We start from the raw sequence: 18,087 nt of genomic DNA on the forward strand, positions 1-18,087 counted from the left end.
TTTTCCCTATCACAGCAACCTTATATATTCAGAGCAATCCTCCACAGGTTGAAAAAGATCATCAGGAGTGACGAGAAAGTGCCAGCAAAATCTTCAGGTCTCACGAAGACTAAAATTGGGAAATTTGCCTGAATTGACATTTAATGAGGGGCGCCTGGGTGGCTCAGTCGGTTAAGTGTCCGACTTCGACTCGCGGTCCGTGAGTTCGAGCCCCGCGTCGGGCTCTGTGCTGACAGCTCAGAGCCTGGAGCCTGTTTCAGATTCTGTGTCTCCCTCTCTCTGACCCTCCCCCGTTCATGCTCTGTCTCTCTCTGTCTCAAAAATGAATAAATGTTAAAAAAAAAATTTAAATTGACATTTAATGAAACACGGAACCCAGCTTGGTTTTGCATAGTGCTTTCTGTTCCAAGGATGTCTGGTCCCAGTAGGTACATTTCCCACCGCTGCCTCTGTCCCTGAGCCCCGTCCCCACACTGCCGTGACCCCAGTCTTCCTCGAGGGGCCACTCCGCCAGGAAACACCGGGCCCCGGGCCTCCCTGTCACAACGTCCACGCCGCCTGCCTGGGAGAGAAACAGTGAGGAAGGAGAGCTCGGTGCCTCAGGCTACTTACCGGCAGCAACGTGGGCAGGGAGTTAATCCGCCTCTGCCTCCTACTCGCTGGCCGCGTGAGGGCTCCCGGAGGTGCGGTCTGGCCTCCTGAGGACACAAGGCGCTTGTCTCCCTTAGTCCTGTCGCTGTCACCTGGTCCTGGGCGAGGAACCGGAGGCACAACACCCCAGCAGCCCCGCTGGCACACCGGCCACTTGCTGCTGGTCTCCGGGGGTGTCTGTTCCCCAGCTGACCACGCGGGGGTGGGGACTGCCCTAGCTCTTCTGGGTCACACATGTTCCAGCTAAGAAGGGCCTTGATGATGCCGCCACACCCACCTGGACAGCCCCTAGCGGTGACGCACAGGCCACTGGATGGGCGGCCACCGCCTGAGGGCTGAGCTCCACAGTCGCAGGGAAGCCCAGTCCCGTGGGCGCCCAGGGCTCTGGCTCACGTGCCCTGACCTTGAGCCCATGTCGGGTTTGGACACCGAGCACCTGCAGGAGGACCGGGAAAACCGTTCAGGCTGATCCGGCAGAAGACCAAGAGGAACAACGTGCGTCTCACCGAGGACCCTCGTGGACATAAACGAGTGGCCGTTACGTCACGACTTCACATCTCGCAACCGGCAGAAAGCACGCCTGTGCCATTAGCCGACCCTCGTCTCCCCGAAACCACTGGCCCACTGTTGAGAAAGCCTTCGACCCGCCTCCTGAAAAAAGAGCATAAACAGGATTTGTTCCAGCATTTTCAGTGTGAAAAATGCCATCATCATTTATCGAACCCTGAGAACTTTAACACTTTCCCTGGAACATTAAATACCTTAACAATTAGCTGAAAGAGGCGTTTTCCTTGCTGTGCGTCCCTAACTGCAGCCTGGGTGTCTCCGCACATCGGTCACCACAGGGCACTCGGGAGGGGTCACACGGGTCACACGTATTCCTTCGTCAGTTTCCAGTGTTTTACGAGGATTTTAAAAAGCTCCGATGGGCTCTGTTATAAACGCTTTTCGGGTTGTCAACAATAATTTATGTTGCCAGTCACACGACACCGTGTTCTCTGCGACGTCTCCTGACAGAGGGTGGTGTTCCTCCTCTGTTCCTTTTGGGGGTGAATGTGTCATCTTTGCTGCGGCCTCAGGGACACAGCGGGCCACCGCCCATGAAAACACAGGGTGTCTCCCGTGGCACAGCCTGGATAGATGCGGACACACAGCCCTGGGGAGCTGCTTCGTGATGAGGTCGAAGAAGCGGATGGAGATAAGAAAGAACGTGGCTCAGCCAGCTGGGACGTGGCCAGGGCAGCGGCCCCTGTGTCTGCCTAACCAGTTTGGGAGAGACTGAGCACTGAGCACTGCCCACCCGCCAGCACTTTGGGCGTGTCTGGGCCGTGCCAACCCACAAAGCAAACCTCAGGAATTAGCACCTCCAGTAAGGTTTTCAGTTTAGGGTGGAAATCAGGGCCCCAAGAGGCCAGCTGGGTTTTCCTCTGTGTCAGGCTCATCATGGACAGTGTGACGTTGGGCCCGATTCCAGCTTGAACTCAGGTAAGTGCTGTGCAGCTAAACCACGGGAGCCCCTAAAAGCTGACTTCCATTTGTCAGTAGTTATGCAGGCATGGGTTGTCCACACTGGGTCTCACCGGGTACACGAATGACATTGACCCCCAACAGCCACACGACCATTTCAACCTCCCCTCAAGGGGAGAGGCTGGCATTGCCGAGGCGAACAACCAACAATGAACAAAACTGACCTGTCAGGGTGGCACCGATGGCCGGGAGTCATGCACCCCGGGGTCCCGTGTCCTCACCTCGGAGAATGTCTGCTTCCTCCCCACCCTCCCCACCCTCCCGTCTCCATCTCCGAACTGACAACACCTAAAACACAGTTTAGTGTGCTGTTTGCCACTGTCCTTATCGCATGGAAACGGAATCCTCTCTGATTCCTTGGAAATGCAGTGTGTTGGCTAGTTTTATGTGTGCTTGTGACCAGACCACAGTGCTTAGATATTTAATCAGACGTTACTCTGGCAGTTTCTGTGAGGTGGTTTTTGGATGACATTAACATTCAAATCAGTGGACTTCCAGAAAGCAGAGTGCCCCCCTTCTGTGGTGGGCCTCATCCAATCAGTTGAAGGCTTGGCTAGAACAAAAAGGCCATCCTCTGCCTGAGCAAAAGACAATTCTCCAGGGTGTGGCATTCAGACTTGGACTGGAACACGGGCTGTCCTGGGTCTCCAATCTGCCCACCTACCCTCAGACTTTGGACTTGCTGGGCCAACGACGTGAGGCACTTCCTTATGCTAAATATTTTTTTATATATCTCTTATCGTTCTGTTTCTCTGGGGAACCATAATGCAGGCAGTCATGTTGAATATACCACAGTTTTATAAAGTAAAAACCCAACTCAAGTTACTCTGATTACATGAATCCTCAACTGAGATTTTCTTTGGGTGAGTGGTACAAAGAAAATTCCAGCCCCTCACAGTGTTCCCTGTCAGGGCACGAGCCTAGCAGGACTCACGAAGGTCATCAGACATTTCCTGCAGATCTGGTTATACTTCTGTGTGGATGTTCGCTGGGCCACCTGTGCGTGTCCTCCACTCCATTGTCATGTGGAGTCCCGGTGCGTCTGCAAAGGTCCTCAGAAAGCGGACGCCAGGAAGGGACCAGAGGCGTGTGTGACGGATGGAGAGTGTGTTAGTTTGCTCAGGCCGCTGTGACGAAATGCCATGAACCGGTGGCCCACACAATAGAAAGCATGATCTGTCTCAGAGTTCTGGAGGCTGGGAGTCCAGGGTCAAGGTGCCAGGGGGCGTGGCTCCTTTGGGAGCTGTGAGGAAGAATGTTCGACTTCTCTTCCAGTGGCTAGGAATCTTTGCGTGGCTTTGTAGATGCATCATCCCATCGTCTGCCTCTGTCTCACGTGGTTTTCTCCCCACGTGCATGTCGGCGTCCATATTTTCCCTTCTTATAAGGGCACAGTCATACTGGGCTGGGGACCCACCTTCCTCTAGTACAGCCTCACCGCAGCTTAACAGATCACATATGCAATGACCCTATTTCCAAATGTCACCTTCTGAGGCCTGGACATCAGGACTTCAGCACACCTCAACCCTAACACGGGGCGAAAGAACAGGGGGTGAGCAGAGGGAGCTTCAGATCACGTAGGTCTAACAGCCACGACCGGAGACTGAGGAGGAGGAAGGGCAGGAAGAACAGGAGACAGCACCGCAGAGTGGGGAGAGGTCTCCTGTCACGCTAGGCTGTCAGGGGAGCAGCCCAGGCAGGGTGGCCACCGTATGAAGACAGCAAGGGAAGTATGGTCCACCTCGCTTGTGAATGTGAAGATTTGACTAACCGAATCCGTGACCACAAGGAGACTGGGCACCGTGAACAAGTGAGGGTCAGTGCAAGGATTCACGAACAAGGAAAATCTATCCGTAAATCAGCCACATGCTCCAGTAACTGCTGGCGAACAACAAACGAAGACCATGGCGCCACTCAGGATTTTATGGGTCGGAAATTGGGGGAGACTGGGCAGTTCAGTAAGGATGCACCGAGCACAGCTAACGGACATCTGAGATGCCGGAGGGGTCTTACGATGTCCTCATGGAGGAGGGATATGCATCCAGAGCGTTCAGCGAATTCCCACCAGGCTTCGAGGACAACAGAATCCCTACAGAACCCTAGGAAATGGAGGGACGGGCTGATCCCGCAGGGCGGTCCCCGAGGAAGCGTGCGTGGATACTTGCTCGAGTCACAGAGGGGACGAGACACCCATCCGAAGGGGGAGCCGGCAAGGAGCGTGTGCGCCAGGTGGGGGCGCCCATGGGGTGGGCGTCCTGGAGCGAGTGAGGCAGGGGGTGGCGGGGATGGGGTGGCCCTGCTCTGTACAGACCCAGATGCACCTGCACGTGGCCTCACGCACCTTGGGTGTGCTGTGCTGCGTCGGGCGAGCCCACGTGGGGAGTGGGCTGGTGAGGATGGGCATGGCCGCCTGCTTCCTCAAGCCCACCTTCCAGGGAGACGTGGCCGGGCCCCAGGGTTGGTGAGACCTCCTCCTTTCTGTTCCGGCCATCCTGCCACCACCTGACCCAGCCTCTGCAGGTTGAGGCTGCTGTGTGTGGCCACGTCAGGTTGCTCCAGGGAGGCACGGAATGTGGCGACCGTAGTCTTTTCGTGAGGCCCGGGAGTGAGGCCCCTCGCTGCCCCCAGGAGCCTCGCCGTCAGAACACAGCTACGCGGCCGGCCCAGCGGGTCAGAGCAAACCCGTTACTGACCGGGGAAGGGAGATGGGGGCGTGGGGCCCACGGAATGGGCCGTCAGCTCAGACTGTGGAATACCGGACGGCGGCTGCAACCCACAGTTGGATGCGCAAGGAGCGAAACGTCTCAGTCTTAGAAACAGGGCGTGAACAGAAACGAGCACGCCACCACGGTCTCCCCAGGTGACAGCGTCCCTCGGCCGAGGACCAGCCCCCCGTATGCATACGCCACCGCACATTTACCGAGCGTCCACGCTCAGGTATGCGCAGCGGGGCCCTGCCCGGGGCGGAGCGGGACACGTCCTCCCTGCAGCTGAGGGCGCAGAGGGGTGACCGCTGCCCGCTGGGTCTCCCTGTCCCCGCTGGGCTGACCCGGCGCCGGGTGGCCGTGGCCCTCGGTCTGGGTTCACGTGGAACGGAGCAGAGCGAGCAGGAACAGCCTGCCCGCCCCCCGTGCCCGATGCCTGCGAGGTCTGCCGCGTCCCAGTGGACCAGCTCCGGTGAGTCTGTTCTGGAAATCTGCACACGGCTGCACGTGATGTAAAGCTCAGCAGAAAGATTTAGGGACCCCTGCATTTCCGCGGTAAGCGCATCACTTGGAAAGCGCTGGCCCGAGTCTCCGCACGTGTGCACAAGCACCGGCCGCATGTGACTGACCCCATGAGTGAGGACAAAGGGGGTCTGAACTCTCCAGAGCGCTTTGCTGCTGTCTCCCAAGGTTTGGGGAGATGGGAAGACGGAGCTCCCTTCGGGGCACCGAGGTGCTTTGCTACCACAACGTGCACAGTGGGCGGAGCCTTCACGCCTCACCCTGGAAACCAGGACGGAGCTTACAGAGAAAATGGCACAACTCAGAGTGGCTTTCGTGTTCGGTGAGGAAGCCGCCTTCTTGGCTGGGAACCAGCTCCTCCCGTCTGTGCCCTGCCCCCTCGAGGCCGAGCACAGAGAGCGTCCACTGGGGCGCCCTGCCTGTCTGTGGAACGTTCTCAGTCCCCCGGGCGAGAGCTGAGCCCTGTGGCAGCCATGCACCCGAGAAGCTCAGGTCAGCCCATTTGTGGCACCGGGAGCCAGCCCCAGATCGCCAGACAGTCCTTCCACAGGAAGGCGGACTCAGACCCGCCAGCTCCCGGCCTGGGAGACGGGCCTGGGGCATCACCCACCTGGAGCGTGTGGACTGGCCAACCCTGGGCTGCAAGGGGCCCTTCTGGGGGTGCAGGGTGTGTAGAAGGCCCAGCGAAGAGCAGACACACGGGGATCGAGAGCCGACGTGACACGCTGGGGTCTCTCCAGGTGCCCCAGGGGTCAGGGCGAGGTCCGAAGAGGAGGTGAGACTTGGCCACACGCTCACGGGAGCGTGTGGCCCGGGCGGTGGGCCTGGGGGACATCCGCCTGTCCCGACAGCCTTGTTCAGAGCAGTGCGGGTACCGGCGCCCAGGCAGACTCTGACGGCACAGAGGGCACATTCTCGTCTGCAGGGAGCACGCAGAGCACAGTTGTGCGGGTTGTGAGTCTGCGGACAAGCAGGTGTGGGTGGGCAGAGTCCGTGGACAAGCAGGTGCAGGCAGGCATTCCGGCTGTGTCGTTGGGGCGTCGGGGGCCAAGGCGGGGAATCAGGAGGAGACTTCGTGGGGATTCCGGCGGTGGTGCCAGTGGCCTCCACCACGTCTCCCCGACGGGACAAGCAGTGCTGTGCACTGAGTGTCCCCCAGACTCACAGGGCAGGGCCCCAGCCCCCGTGGGACTGTGTGGACACAGGGCCTGGAGGAGGAGACGGAGGCTGAGTGCGGTCCCGGGCGGGCGCGCTCACAGGAAGATCGGTGATCTCAGGAAAACACACGACTTGGGAGCCGCTTACCACGTTTTCTTTTCAATGGCTAGATTCGATACGAAACCGATGTATTTTTTAAAATTTTATGAGAGAGGGGCGTCTGGGTGGCTCAGTCGGTTAAGCGTCCGACTTCGGCTCAGGTCATGATCTCACGGTTTGTGGGTTCGAGCCCCGCGTCGGGCTCTGTGCTGACAGCTCGGAGCCTGGAGCCTGCTAAGGATCCTGTGTCTCCCTCTCTCTCTGCCCCTCCCCTGTTCACGCTCTGTCTCTGTCCCAAGAATAAATAAACGTTAAAAATAAAATAAAATAAAATAAAAGTTTATGAGAGAGAGATATGGTGAGTGGGGGAGAGGCGGAGAGAGAGGGAGAGAGAGAATCCCAAGCAGGCCCCACACTGCCAGCACAGAGCCCCATGATGGGCTCAAACTCACAAACCACGAGATCAGGACCTGAGCTGAAACCAAGAGTCGGATGCTGAACCAACTGAGCCACCAGGCGCCCCTGAGACTGACAATTACGTTGAGCGAGACACCCAAGTCAATGTGGGTTATTTTGGGCTTAAATTCATGCTCTGGTTCAGTGCGGGTTGTCAGTCTAGAGGCAGGAAGAAAACTGACATTCTGTTTTTATTTTTTTTTTTTTATTCAGCACCTTCTATGTACCAGGAACTGTGCCAGGTTTTATAGGGGTGAAGGTACCCCAAACCTACCTGATGTTATGAACCACACGGGCGGTGGCGGTAGGGGGAGTCTGTGAGGAAGAAGGATTCTGAAAAATACTGATTCTGATTCTGAACCCATCCCTGGAGAAACGGCTGATCCCAGCTCTGGGCACAGGAAGTGTGAGGCTCTCCCCCCCCACCCCCCATCTGCTGCTTTCAGACAGCAATGGTAACTCGAAAACACAGCACAGTGGGAGGACACAGGGGCAGCTTCGGGGGGCTCCCGCTGGCCCCAGGAAAATCTGCGAGGCCCTAACCGGCTAGAGAGACGGACACACACACACCTAGCTGTCCCCGTGGAGTCTCCACCCGGAAGCTGGCTCCTACCGGGTAGGGGATAAATGGAACTCTCCCCTGCCTTCGTAGGGGAGCCGTGGTCATCTGAGGGTGACGGGAAAGGCCTTCTCGCAGCTGGTTCAGGAAAGCGTCACAGACAATGTGAGCAATTCGGGGAGGCTTAGGGAACAGAATGACCGCAGGTGAGCAGTGTCACCCAGTTTACCTGCTGACCTCAGAGACAGAAGCCCCAGGGAGTACAGGGTCAGAAGTGAGCAAACAGCGGCCTGGCGGAGGACGCAGGCCACTCTGGGAAGAACTGACCCGTCTCTCCAGAGCGGATGCCGAGGGAAGGTCCTGGGGCACGGCGTCTCTGGGAGGCCAAGGCGCGCGTTGTGGACGGAGCAGGGGTGGGGGTGACCGCGGTGGCCTGCGGCCTGCCTGCTGTCCCACAGGGCCAGAGCGTGGCAGGCAGTTTATGCAGTCATTCGGAGATCAGGGGATTACCATTAATTCTTTTACGGATAAATGAGGGTGTGGTGTTTATTCCCCGAGGACGCCTGGGTCCGGGGAATTCAAGCGGCCTCGTCCGACCAGGGCCACGAGGCTCAGATGAAACAGAACTGACTCATAAGAACGTGTGGTCAACAAACAAATGCGGGAAGGACTTGAATGGCTATTTCTCGAGGGGGAGGCACGCAGATGCGGGCTTTGCTCCAGAAAGGGACTTGACCCTGCGGCCGCCCCTTCTGCCCGCGCTTCCAGGGCAAGGAACGCGGTCGGTGCTTCTGGTTGTTAACCAGCTAAGATGAGGAAACGACACCGACACCGTGGCGAACGAGGACGCCTCCCCTCCAGGAGGCTGCCCTCGGCTGTGACCTTCCCAGGAGACAGAATGTTTCTGTCTTTTGCCCACAGTCCTCCGAGGGTCTCCACTCACCACCCGCTCCGCCGTGTTTCCTCCCTCAAGCCCTGGCCCGCTCTTCCCGAGTGTCCTGCCAGGCCACTGGCACCCTGAACCACAGCTGGACGGCCCCGGAAGGAGCCGGAAGCCACAACACCCACCCCAGCACAGGCCACTTGGCTGAGAAGACACGAGACACAGCTGCTCCCTGCTCCACCCGTGGGCCTAGAACAAGGACAGAAATGCCGTGGGTAAAGGCTCCCCTCTCCCGGGCCAGGAAGAGGAGGGGTCGTGCTAGACCCTTGCCTGCCCTTGTGGGCACCGTGACCTCCTTGGTTCCCCAAGCTCTACCCTCCAGGTTTGCTGCCCTAAAAGCCCAAGTCCCTCCCTCTGGGTCACCACCCCGCTGCAAATGTTCTGTTCTTCGTGGTGCTGGCGAGGCCGGTCCCACTGCCAGGAGCCTCTCCTGCGATGGGGGGCCCTCCACCTGCTAGCAGACTCCGCTGTTTCCACGTGCCTCGGTGTGGGCGCATGTGCACCTGCAGGGCCCCGCCTGGAACCCGGGGGGAGGCGGGGAGAGAACCCGGAGGGGAGAGAAGAGAACCCGGTGGTGGGGGGAGACGCACGTGCCGCGGTGTGGCCGCAGGTGAACTTCAGGGCCCCCCACCGGAACCCGGGGTGGGGGAGAAGCTTTTTCCCCTTGCTCTACCCTCCACACGGGCATCCTAAGGGTGTTCCTGTGGGGGGCTGGGAAGTGCGAGCAGGTGATACCGAGTCTGTCCCACAGGAGCCTCAGCCCGGTCCAGGCTCCAACTGTGCTCACGGCACCGGTGCGGCCGCTCAGCCCGCAGACCGCCCGCCCTGCGCAGCCTGGCTCACAAGCCATGTCCCCCGCGGCTGGGCCGTGGTCTCTCCGTGACGCCCCCCCCGTGAGGCCCTTCCTGGGCACCTGCTATCAGGAGACTGACAGAGTGAGGCGTGGGGGAGCTTGAGACACACAGGCCAACGTCAGCAAGCTTGGGGTGGGGGGAAGAAGTCCCGCCCGCCCCGCCCCGCGGCTCAGCTGCAGAGGGTCCGCCTAGTGGGGGATCCTCGGGAACGTCCCCTGTCTCCCCTCTCCTTCTGTTCCTGACATGTGCCTCCCTGAACCCCTTTTTCAATGTCGGTTAATAATTTTATGCATAAATGTTGCATTTTTCCTAATTGAAAATGGCATGTGCGTAGATAAATAAATGCATCTTACTATCGGGAAGAGAGAGGATACAATGGTAAAATCATGAGTGAGTGTCTGAAGGAGCTTTTTAGTAGAAAAGTAAACGATTTTCCAGCTCCACCAACTTGGGCACCTTCTCTTCAGTTAGAAACGCCTATTGGCCACACTCCCAACAGAAGCTTCGTCAACGGGCGGAAACCAGGAGCCACGCTCTCGCCGTGTCCTCGGAAGTGTCTCCGCAGAGCCTGGGTCCGCAGCGGGGCTCAGCGGCCGCCCCAGTCCGAGGCACAGGTGTGGGCGTCTTGGGAAGAGCGGTGGTGCTGGGCTCCGCCCCTCGTCTAGGTCTGGCACCTGCTGTCGTCCGCAGACGGCGTGCCTTCCCGAAGTCTCCTCTACCCTGTGTGCAGACACCGAGGGCAACAGGCTGTCGGTGAAGCAGACACGGCAAATAGTCACTAGGCCTGTGCAGAGCTTTGTGTGTGTTCTTTTGCCTTCTCTCAGAGACTTCCAAGTCTCAGAACAGCAGATTTCGCGTCTCAAACTGTGAGTGCTCTTGTAAATCACACACCCGCCACGTTGGGTACTTGCTCTTCTGTGGTTCGGTTGGTTGTGTGCTTGTTCGGTCGGTTGGTTCGTGTGTGGTTGGCTGGACGGTTGGTTGCTGTTCTTTTGTTTCCCGGACTCCAGTTGCTCACTTTCTCCCATGTGACCACACTCAGTCTGTACACGGCCTTTTCTCTTGCTCATTGTCTTTTGTACCAATAGACTAGGATTTGATTTTCCAGATCTGCCCAAGGGCTTTGCTTCCTCTCCCTTCTCCTCATTATCGTGAGTTGTGAGTTTATGCCTCTAAAGAAGCCCCCTTATGGGGCAGTCACTGAGCCCAAGGGCCTTGGTGGCGATTCCCGAGCAGGAGGGTCAGGGAGAGACGCGAAGGTGGAGGCTGGTCTCCTGTGTAGAGAGCACTGCAAGGGCTGCTGACCCGGAATGCCAGGTGACAGGAACCTCTTGAGGCTTGAGGTAGGCCGCGGTGCGCCCCCCACCCTGGGGCTCCTCCCCTCCCCGGGGCCGCCCCCACCCTGGGATCAGAGTGCCAGGGAGAGTCTCCCCCACCAGAACCTAGAGGGCCACCACCCACTGCCCTTAAGGAAGGCAGGAGCGCCCCAGGGCTGGCGGGAAGGCAGCTGACGCAGGAGGTTCCGACTGAGGGGAGGGGCCTGGGGAGCCCCTCTCACCGCGCGGGGGGTGGCGGGGGGGTGCTGAACCCGCCCTTCCCAGCAGGGCAACTAGCCGGTGAGGCCCGGCTTGTTTCAGACGACAAGCTGTGTGGCAGAGCGGTTTCCATGTGGCCCTCGGTAAGTGAACCCCTTTCCCTCCCAGCTTCTGGTCTGAACACGCTCCCCCTCCCACGGATCCGAACACGCTCCCTCCCGCAGAGAAGCTGCAAGAACAGACCGCGGGCCTCTCACCTAGACTCCCCCCCCCGCACATGCCTTCCCTCTTCCCGAACCATATGGAAAACCAGACACTGCCCGAGAGCGAGGACACCCCCGCCGTCCCTGGGGAAGGTTTCGTGGACTCACTGGGACCTCGCGTGGGGCCCACTCCTTCCCCCCAACAACGCCCCCTCGTGGGAGCCCCCGGGGACTGGCTGCAGTCCATCTGGGGAAGGGTCGGCTCTGCCCAGCAGGGGGCCGGCCTCCCGCCTCCCCACTGGCGGTTACTGTGGGACTCGGGGTGGCCTGCCAGGGGCCACGTGACCCCCCTCTTCCCCAAACTCCGACTGTTTGATCCACTGAGGTCATTGCTGTCTTGGGTGCTTACCTGATTCCCAGTTTGGCTTCTGTGTCACTCTGCTGAGTCCTTTGCAATGTCTGAGCCCTTACGTGCTTCCTGGAACAAGAAACTCCAACCCCCCGGGTACTTCTGCTCGGGGCCTGGAATCAGCCCTTCTCCAAGGAGTCTGGGGGAGTTGGTGCAGATGTGTAGACGGCAGTGGCTCCTGAACGTAGGCCTGAGAGTTCGTGAGGAACACGGTGGGCTGTGCTGTGTGCATGTGTGGACGCCGTCAGTACTCACCAGCTAGAAATTGCAACGGAGATACAAAGTATATGTTAGTTAATTTAAAAGAATAACAAACCCGTCATATGTTCACACAAATAACACATTTTAATGACAAAAAACTTTCATTTTCAAAATCAAGCTCTTTGGCAAATTTACTATAGAACGGGAAAAGTGAGGAGTATGTTAGTAGCCTTTCTGAATAATTATGGATAATTTTAGACAACAGCAAAACCCAGTAAGTTGCAGATTCTTACAAGTCAGTTGCAAAGCGGAATAGGAAACCATGTCGATAACACTGATGGATACAGGTTTTCCAAAATTCAAGCTTCCAGGTGAAAATGTGAAGTTTATCACTAGCAACAAACACTGTCCGTGTGCATTGCATATTACACATTATCACACGTAATTATGTATCACAGTGTATAACATGTACGTGTGTGTGGAGATGTAGCTAATCACAGTCTATAACATGTAGGTGTGTGCGGAGATGTAGCTAAAACGATTGTTGGAGATGTAAATTCAGGACGAACTCCCGGAAGAGTAGAGGCCAGGCCAGATAGTAAACGCAGGGCTGTTTGCTGGGTATTTCTGGATTATCTTGGGGGCCGTGCTGTGTGATTCCAAAGGCTCGTCATCAAAGCTTTGTTTTTGTGAAGCTCTTTGATTTCTTTCCAGTCTGGTCTGTGAAGTTGCAATCAGGTTCGAGCACACTGCTCCTTCTGTGTATTTTTCCCTCCCGGACAACCAACAGAAAAACTGGTACAATTATATTTTTCATAGTTTCCTTTCCACCTGCACTGAAGACACTCAGGTGACCTTCTGTGGAAGGACTCCCAGTCAGGACAAAAATAGGAAACAGAGGCCAGCCCGTTGCCAGGCCGCACGCACCGCCTGCCCCCAGCGCATGAATGTTTGCACAAAGTCCTGCTCTCAGGGGCACATTTGCGTGGACAGTCAAGCATCCCCTGTGTCCATTTTAGACCTCCCATGGGTCTCTGAGCCTCTCGCTACATTTTATTTTCTCCATTGAAGAAAACAAGACATGAAATTGTAAAGGTTTACAGTCCGACCCAAAGCGTTTCTGCGCTTGGGTTAATTTGTCCCACCTGACAATCCTCAGTGGAAGGAAGATGGAAAACCAAAGCCCACGGTCACGCATGGCCACGGGCATCCTGCTTCCAACCCTCTGGGTCTCAGCACCTCCAACGGGCGAGCACACAGTAGGAGCTTACTCAGTGCAGCCTGCCCTGTACAGGTGACAGCACGTGAGTGGGCGGGCACTGGGGTCCCGGGGGGGTCAGGAGACCCCCCCCCCCCCGTGCGTGCAGGTACCCAGCACGCAGTGCTGTGGGGAGAGCCGGATGGCCCCCCGCACCTGGGACGGCACCCAGGCCCCGCCCGGCTGGGCCACTGCTCCAGCCATCTCGCGGGCACGAGGTCGCCCTGGTCTTGACGGAAGGATCGGGTCCCCGGCAGGGTCTGAACACCGCAGGCACCTCCTCACTGCCACAGCTCCACGACGTGGCCCCGGGGAGGTGAGCCCTGCCAGCTTCACGTGCCACCCTCAGCCACGCACCAAGGGCGGGGGCTCCATACGTCACAGGCCACAGAGACGTGGCGGCTGCCCCTCGTCCCCTCTGCTGGGAGGCGCCTGCGGCCCCTGCGGAGCTTCCTCCTGGGTCTCTGGGCATTCGGCACCTCGGACCGGCCCTCTTTCTTCTCCAGTTGCCCTCCGCCCACTACGGGCTGCCCCCTGTCCCCCAAAGCCCCCGCTGAAGGCCCGTCCTAAGTGTGACTGTATTTGCAGGTGGGGTCTTTGAGGAGCCAGAGAGTGAGGTCACAGGGTGGGGCCGGGGCCCCTGGGCTGGCGTCCTTGTGCGCAGAGGAGGGACGACAGAGCCCCTGTCCCTGAACTCAGGCCTGGACGAGGGCTCACCTCACACCAGCCGCACCTCGGCTGCCAGGGCTGTGAGGCACAGACACCTGTTCCGGCCTCCCTGCCATGGTGTCTTGGCCAGGACAGCAAGAGGCTGAGAGCCCTTCCCCGTGGGGCCCTCTTCCTTCGCCTCTTCCTTAGCTGCTGGCCTCCTCCAGAGGCCCCTCCGCTCTGCTCCTGAACCCCACGGGCCTCCTCACTCCAGCCTGGGCGTCCTCTCCCTCGCCACGCGCCCGCGCCCGCGCCTCCACACTGAGTCAAGTTCAGTGGAATCGTGAGACACAAGCCACATTTTATTAATGGATAGAACATGCCGGAAAATCCCATTTGTCTTTTGTCAGTTTGCCAAGCGTACGGCAGCCAAATAACAAGACCATTAAAACCAGCTCTTACGTCACAAGAACTGACGTGGGCTATTTATTCTGTAAAGCCGACCGTCGCAACGGCTGACAGATGACCGTCCTTTCCAGGCATCTTATGGGGACTGCTTACAGCATTTCCTCAGCGGCCTCGGCCCGCTGGCCACCCGGGTGAGGCCTGGCGACCCCTCCTCAGACCTCGTCCACGCTGTTTCACCCTCTGTGTGGCACCCACTGTCCCGTATGACTGATGCCACTCACACAGTTTGCCTAAAATGGACTTTCTGTTACACAGCAGCACAGACATCATCCTCCTGGTCCAGAAGGTGCTAGAACACTGAGAGCGGCCCCGATGAACGTGTGTTGCACAACCCTTCACGTTCCTCATGGCTGCTCTGACCTCCTGCGGCCTCCGTCTCTGCTCTGGCTGGTTGTGGACGGTCACACTGCCCAGGACTTAGGCTGACGCACGTGTTAGGATTTATTTGTACGCATGCGTGGAGTCTGCAGCGGGAAAATGAAGACGGCTGGGGGGGGGGGGGTTGGTGAGCAGGCAGCAGAGACGGGGAGACACGGGGGAACGACTGGGTGTGACAGGGTCACGCTGCTGGGGGTGTCTGTCCACATGCACTTGGGTGTCAGCCGGTCTCTGGTGACAGGAAGTCTCCGCTCTCCCTGGTGCAGGGAGGGTGGCTTCCTTCGGGAAATGTCACGGCCTGCCTCCAGGGGGAAGGCGGAGGTAGGGAGCGCGACCGTCCGTCTGCTGCCTCTCTAGCGCCTTCGGCCCCCGGTGGCTGACATGCCAGAGCCGTGTTTGGGGCGGCGTGTTCTACATCGGGCCCCTTCCGTGCCAAGTATGAACAGTCACTGTGAACTCACGGCTGTCCCCAGTGCTGATGGGCAAAGGTCGAGGCCCAGGGGGCTGGAGGGAAGGAAACCCAGCGAGCCAGCCGCGCAGGAAGGCGGTAACGGTGACAGGGACCCGTCCCGGAGGGTGGCATCGCCATGGTGGGGCCAAGGGGGCTTTTGCACAGGGTGTTTGTTCTCTAGGAATGTATTCCCTGAAAAACCCACTAAGGGGAAGAAGAGGGTTTAATATTTGGAGTCTGTGTTGATGATAACATTATTTTCTGGAAATTTGTATTTACACAGCCAAAAGGAAGATAAAATCAGGAGTGTAAGAAAGACATTCATTTGTGGAGGGTTTTAAAAATCTGGGCTGAGGCAACTGGAGTGCTGTTGTGTTTTCCCCAAATAAGAGACACCACCTGCCCAGGCCGACTCGCTGATCTCAACTTCCCGGGACTAGGTCAGTAAACACTCTTTTCCACCTCCGCTCTGCAGCAGGTTCCGTGACAGGAGCCTCCCTTGGGTTAATCACATAATTTTTACAACAGTCCTTGACACCTGCATGTGCCAACTCATGTGTGTGCCAACTCATGCGTGTACCCACCAGACACCTGTGTGTGCTGACTCGTGTGTGTGTACACAGGACACCCATGTGTTCTGTGACTTATGTGTGCACGACCCAGGCATCTTGTGTGGCGGTCACTGAGAAGCGGCAGGGTGCCCCATGGGCAGTCGTCAGTACGATAAAGCCTTGCCCGCATTTATTGCAGTGTCCTGAAGGTCCCCAATCATCAGTTTTAAATTGGTCAAAAGGGACAGCATCCTGGGGAGGGGGGGTGGGGCTGCATCCGTCAGGGGAAGCCCTTTGGAGAAAGCTCAGCTCTTCCTAGATTCTTCTGCCAGGGTTGAAGGGGTCACTGCTAGGTTGGGAGGGACCCAGAGGGGTCTGTGGCTGGGACCTGGGGGTCCCCAAGGAGCTGAGAGATGTCCTGGCCAACAGCCAGCCAGGAAACCAGGACCTTGGTCCTGAACCACAGGAACAGAGCTCTGCCAACAGTCCAGGTCCAGTGAGGCCTGGAGCATATGACCCAGGCAGCCCGGGCCCCTGACCCGCAGACACTGGGAGGGAATAAATGGATGCTGTCTTAAGCCACTGGTTTGTGGTAGTTTGTTGTGCAGAAGTAGAACATTAACACACTGGAGAATATGCCTCTTTAAAGTTGCACACGATATTTGTGTGTGTGTGGGGGGGGGGGGTTAGGGTGGAAATGTGTGAATACTCCTTATTTTGGAGATGGTCTGATGCTTTCATCAGACTCTCTGAAGAGTGAGTGGCCCACATGAGGAGACCCGTTCCCTGGAGTAAGTGCTGGACACAGAAGAAAAATCCAGAATCAGCTAGGTGGGTGCCGGTGAACTCAGGACAGCTTTTCTCTGAAAACACTGCAGCACTGGGGTCGTGGGGGGCAAGAAGTGCTCACACACACACGTCGTGGCCTCCTCTAGGCTCTCGGGCTTCAGGACTGCAGGAAAGCACGGGTGGGCTTTTCTCCCAGGCACCACTGTCTCAATATTAACAAGCTAATAAATATTCCTCCCATTTCCTGAGAGCTTCCTTCTCTTTGCCATGATGGGTACGGTTCACAGAAAACAAATTACATGGACTCCACGAATACTGTGCACTATCATAAAAGATAAATGGATCTAATTACTAACCAACTTCAGCCCCATGGGGATAAACAGATTATCGTATTTATGTTGACACATTAGAGACAGGATTTATTTGCTGTTGTTTTCTGGAAGAGGCATTCTTCCGTTTGGAATTAGAATGAGACGGAGCTGGCTGACCCTGACCACCCCACCTGTCAGATTCTGTCCCTGCTTCTCTGCATTTCCGAGTGTGGTCAGGAGCACACAGAACGTGAGACCCAGCGAGGTGTGGCAGGAGGTGGGGGACAGTTTACAGGGATTGTGTGTGGAGAAGGAAACCAAGTAAAGGGCCCTGTCTGCCAGTTGGAGAGTTTTCCTCTCCATCAGTAAGTAGTATGTTAAATGTAAATTGTTCATTATTAAAGGACACAAATTGGATGTTGAGAATTAATAGGAAAATTATGAATTTGTCTATATTTTCATATTGGCAGACACAGTTATTAACTTGCAGGCCTGTGGAGAGGGTTACAACATGGCACGCCAGAAAGTCAGGCTTCCTGAGGCTGGCCACGAGGTCCTTGAAGGCGAGCAGCCGACACCCACCTGCTGAGAGGTGCCTTGTCCCTGTAGGAAGGGGCCTGGCTCCTGGGTGTCAGGGGGAGAGGATGCAGTGGGTGGGCGGGACACCCATGCTGGTGACGGAGGGTGGGAGGGGAGGGGAGGGATGCCTACACAGGTGACACTCCTATCCCAGGGTGTGGGGGGTCCACACCAGTGACCCTGGTGGGGTGGGGGACACCCAAGCAGGTGACACTCCTGTCCCAGGGTGTGGGGGGCTGGGGGGGACGCCCACACAGGTGACACTCCTGACCAAGGGTGTGGGGGCCCATGCAGGTGTCCCGGCCTGGTCGGTGGCTCCGCTCACTGACGTTTGTTAAGCTCGGGAGCTTAACAGCGGCTACCCGCAAGCTGATGGATCTCCAGAACTGGCAGCAAATCCTGGCTGTCCCAGTCTGCCTCCAGAAGGTTCTACTTAGTGGAACAGGTGTCTCCGAAGGACATGAGGGATGTGAGGGGAGGGGACCTCTGGAGAATGGGGGCATCCAAACTGGAAGGGAAGGAACAGAAAGAATGATCTCCTTCACAGATGATATGATCCCATGCGCAGAAAACTTTGAAGAATGTGTGCACACACCGTGATTAGAGCTAATGTATGGATTCCGCAGGATATAAAACCAATATACAAAAACCAGCTGCAAGTCTGTACTAGTGATGAACAATCTGAAAGGGAAATTAAGAAAACAATTGCATTTACAATCGCATCAGAAAGAAAACAACTTAGCAATAAGCTTAATGGAGAGAAAGACTAGTCCACCGAATACTACAAAACATCAGTAAAGGGAATTTAGGTAGAGAAATAAATGGAAAGATG

The 18,087-nt window shown here is 57.2% G+C and overlaps 1 protein-coding gene across 2 annotated transcripts in view; it reads right to left on the reverse strand.

Moving 5' to 3' along the window:
* Window positions 1-1,047: 1,047 nt before the first annotated feature.
* ERICH1 (glutamate rich 1) overlaps window positions 1,048-18,087 on the reverse strand; it is a 72,099-nt gene continuing 55,059 nt past the window's right edge. Inside the window, exons 6-7 of one of the 2 annotated variants that reach the window (XR_006216447.1) lie at window positions 11,622-11,879; window positions 1,048-1,302 (exon numbers count right to left, since the gene is read on the reverse strand). Coding sequence is in view for 1 of the 2 variants with exons in the window: in XM_042982821.1 (XP_042838755.1) it covers window positions 17,797-17,936 (140 nt within the window). In the remaining variant the exon portion in view is untranslated. Of the gene's footprint in view, window positions 1,303-11,621; window positions 11,880-17,388; window positions 17,937-18,087 lie in introns of those variants that run through there. The other variant, XM_042982821.1, reaches the window with a different exon arrangement.

This window comes from Panthera tigris, chromosome B1 (genome assembly GCF_018350195.1).
Source record: "Panthera tigris isolate Pti1 chromosome B1, P.tigris_Pti1_mat1.1, whole genome shotgun sequence".
Taxonomy (NCBI): Eukaryota; Metazoa; Chordata; class Mammalia; order Carnivora; family Felidae; genus Panthera; species Panthera tigris.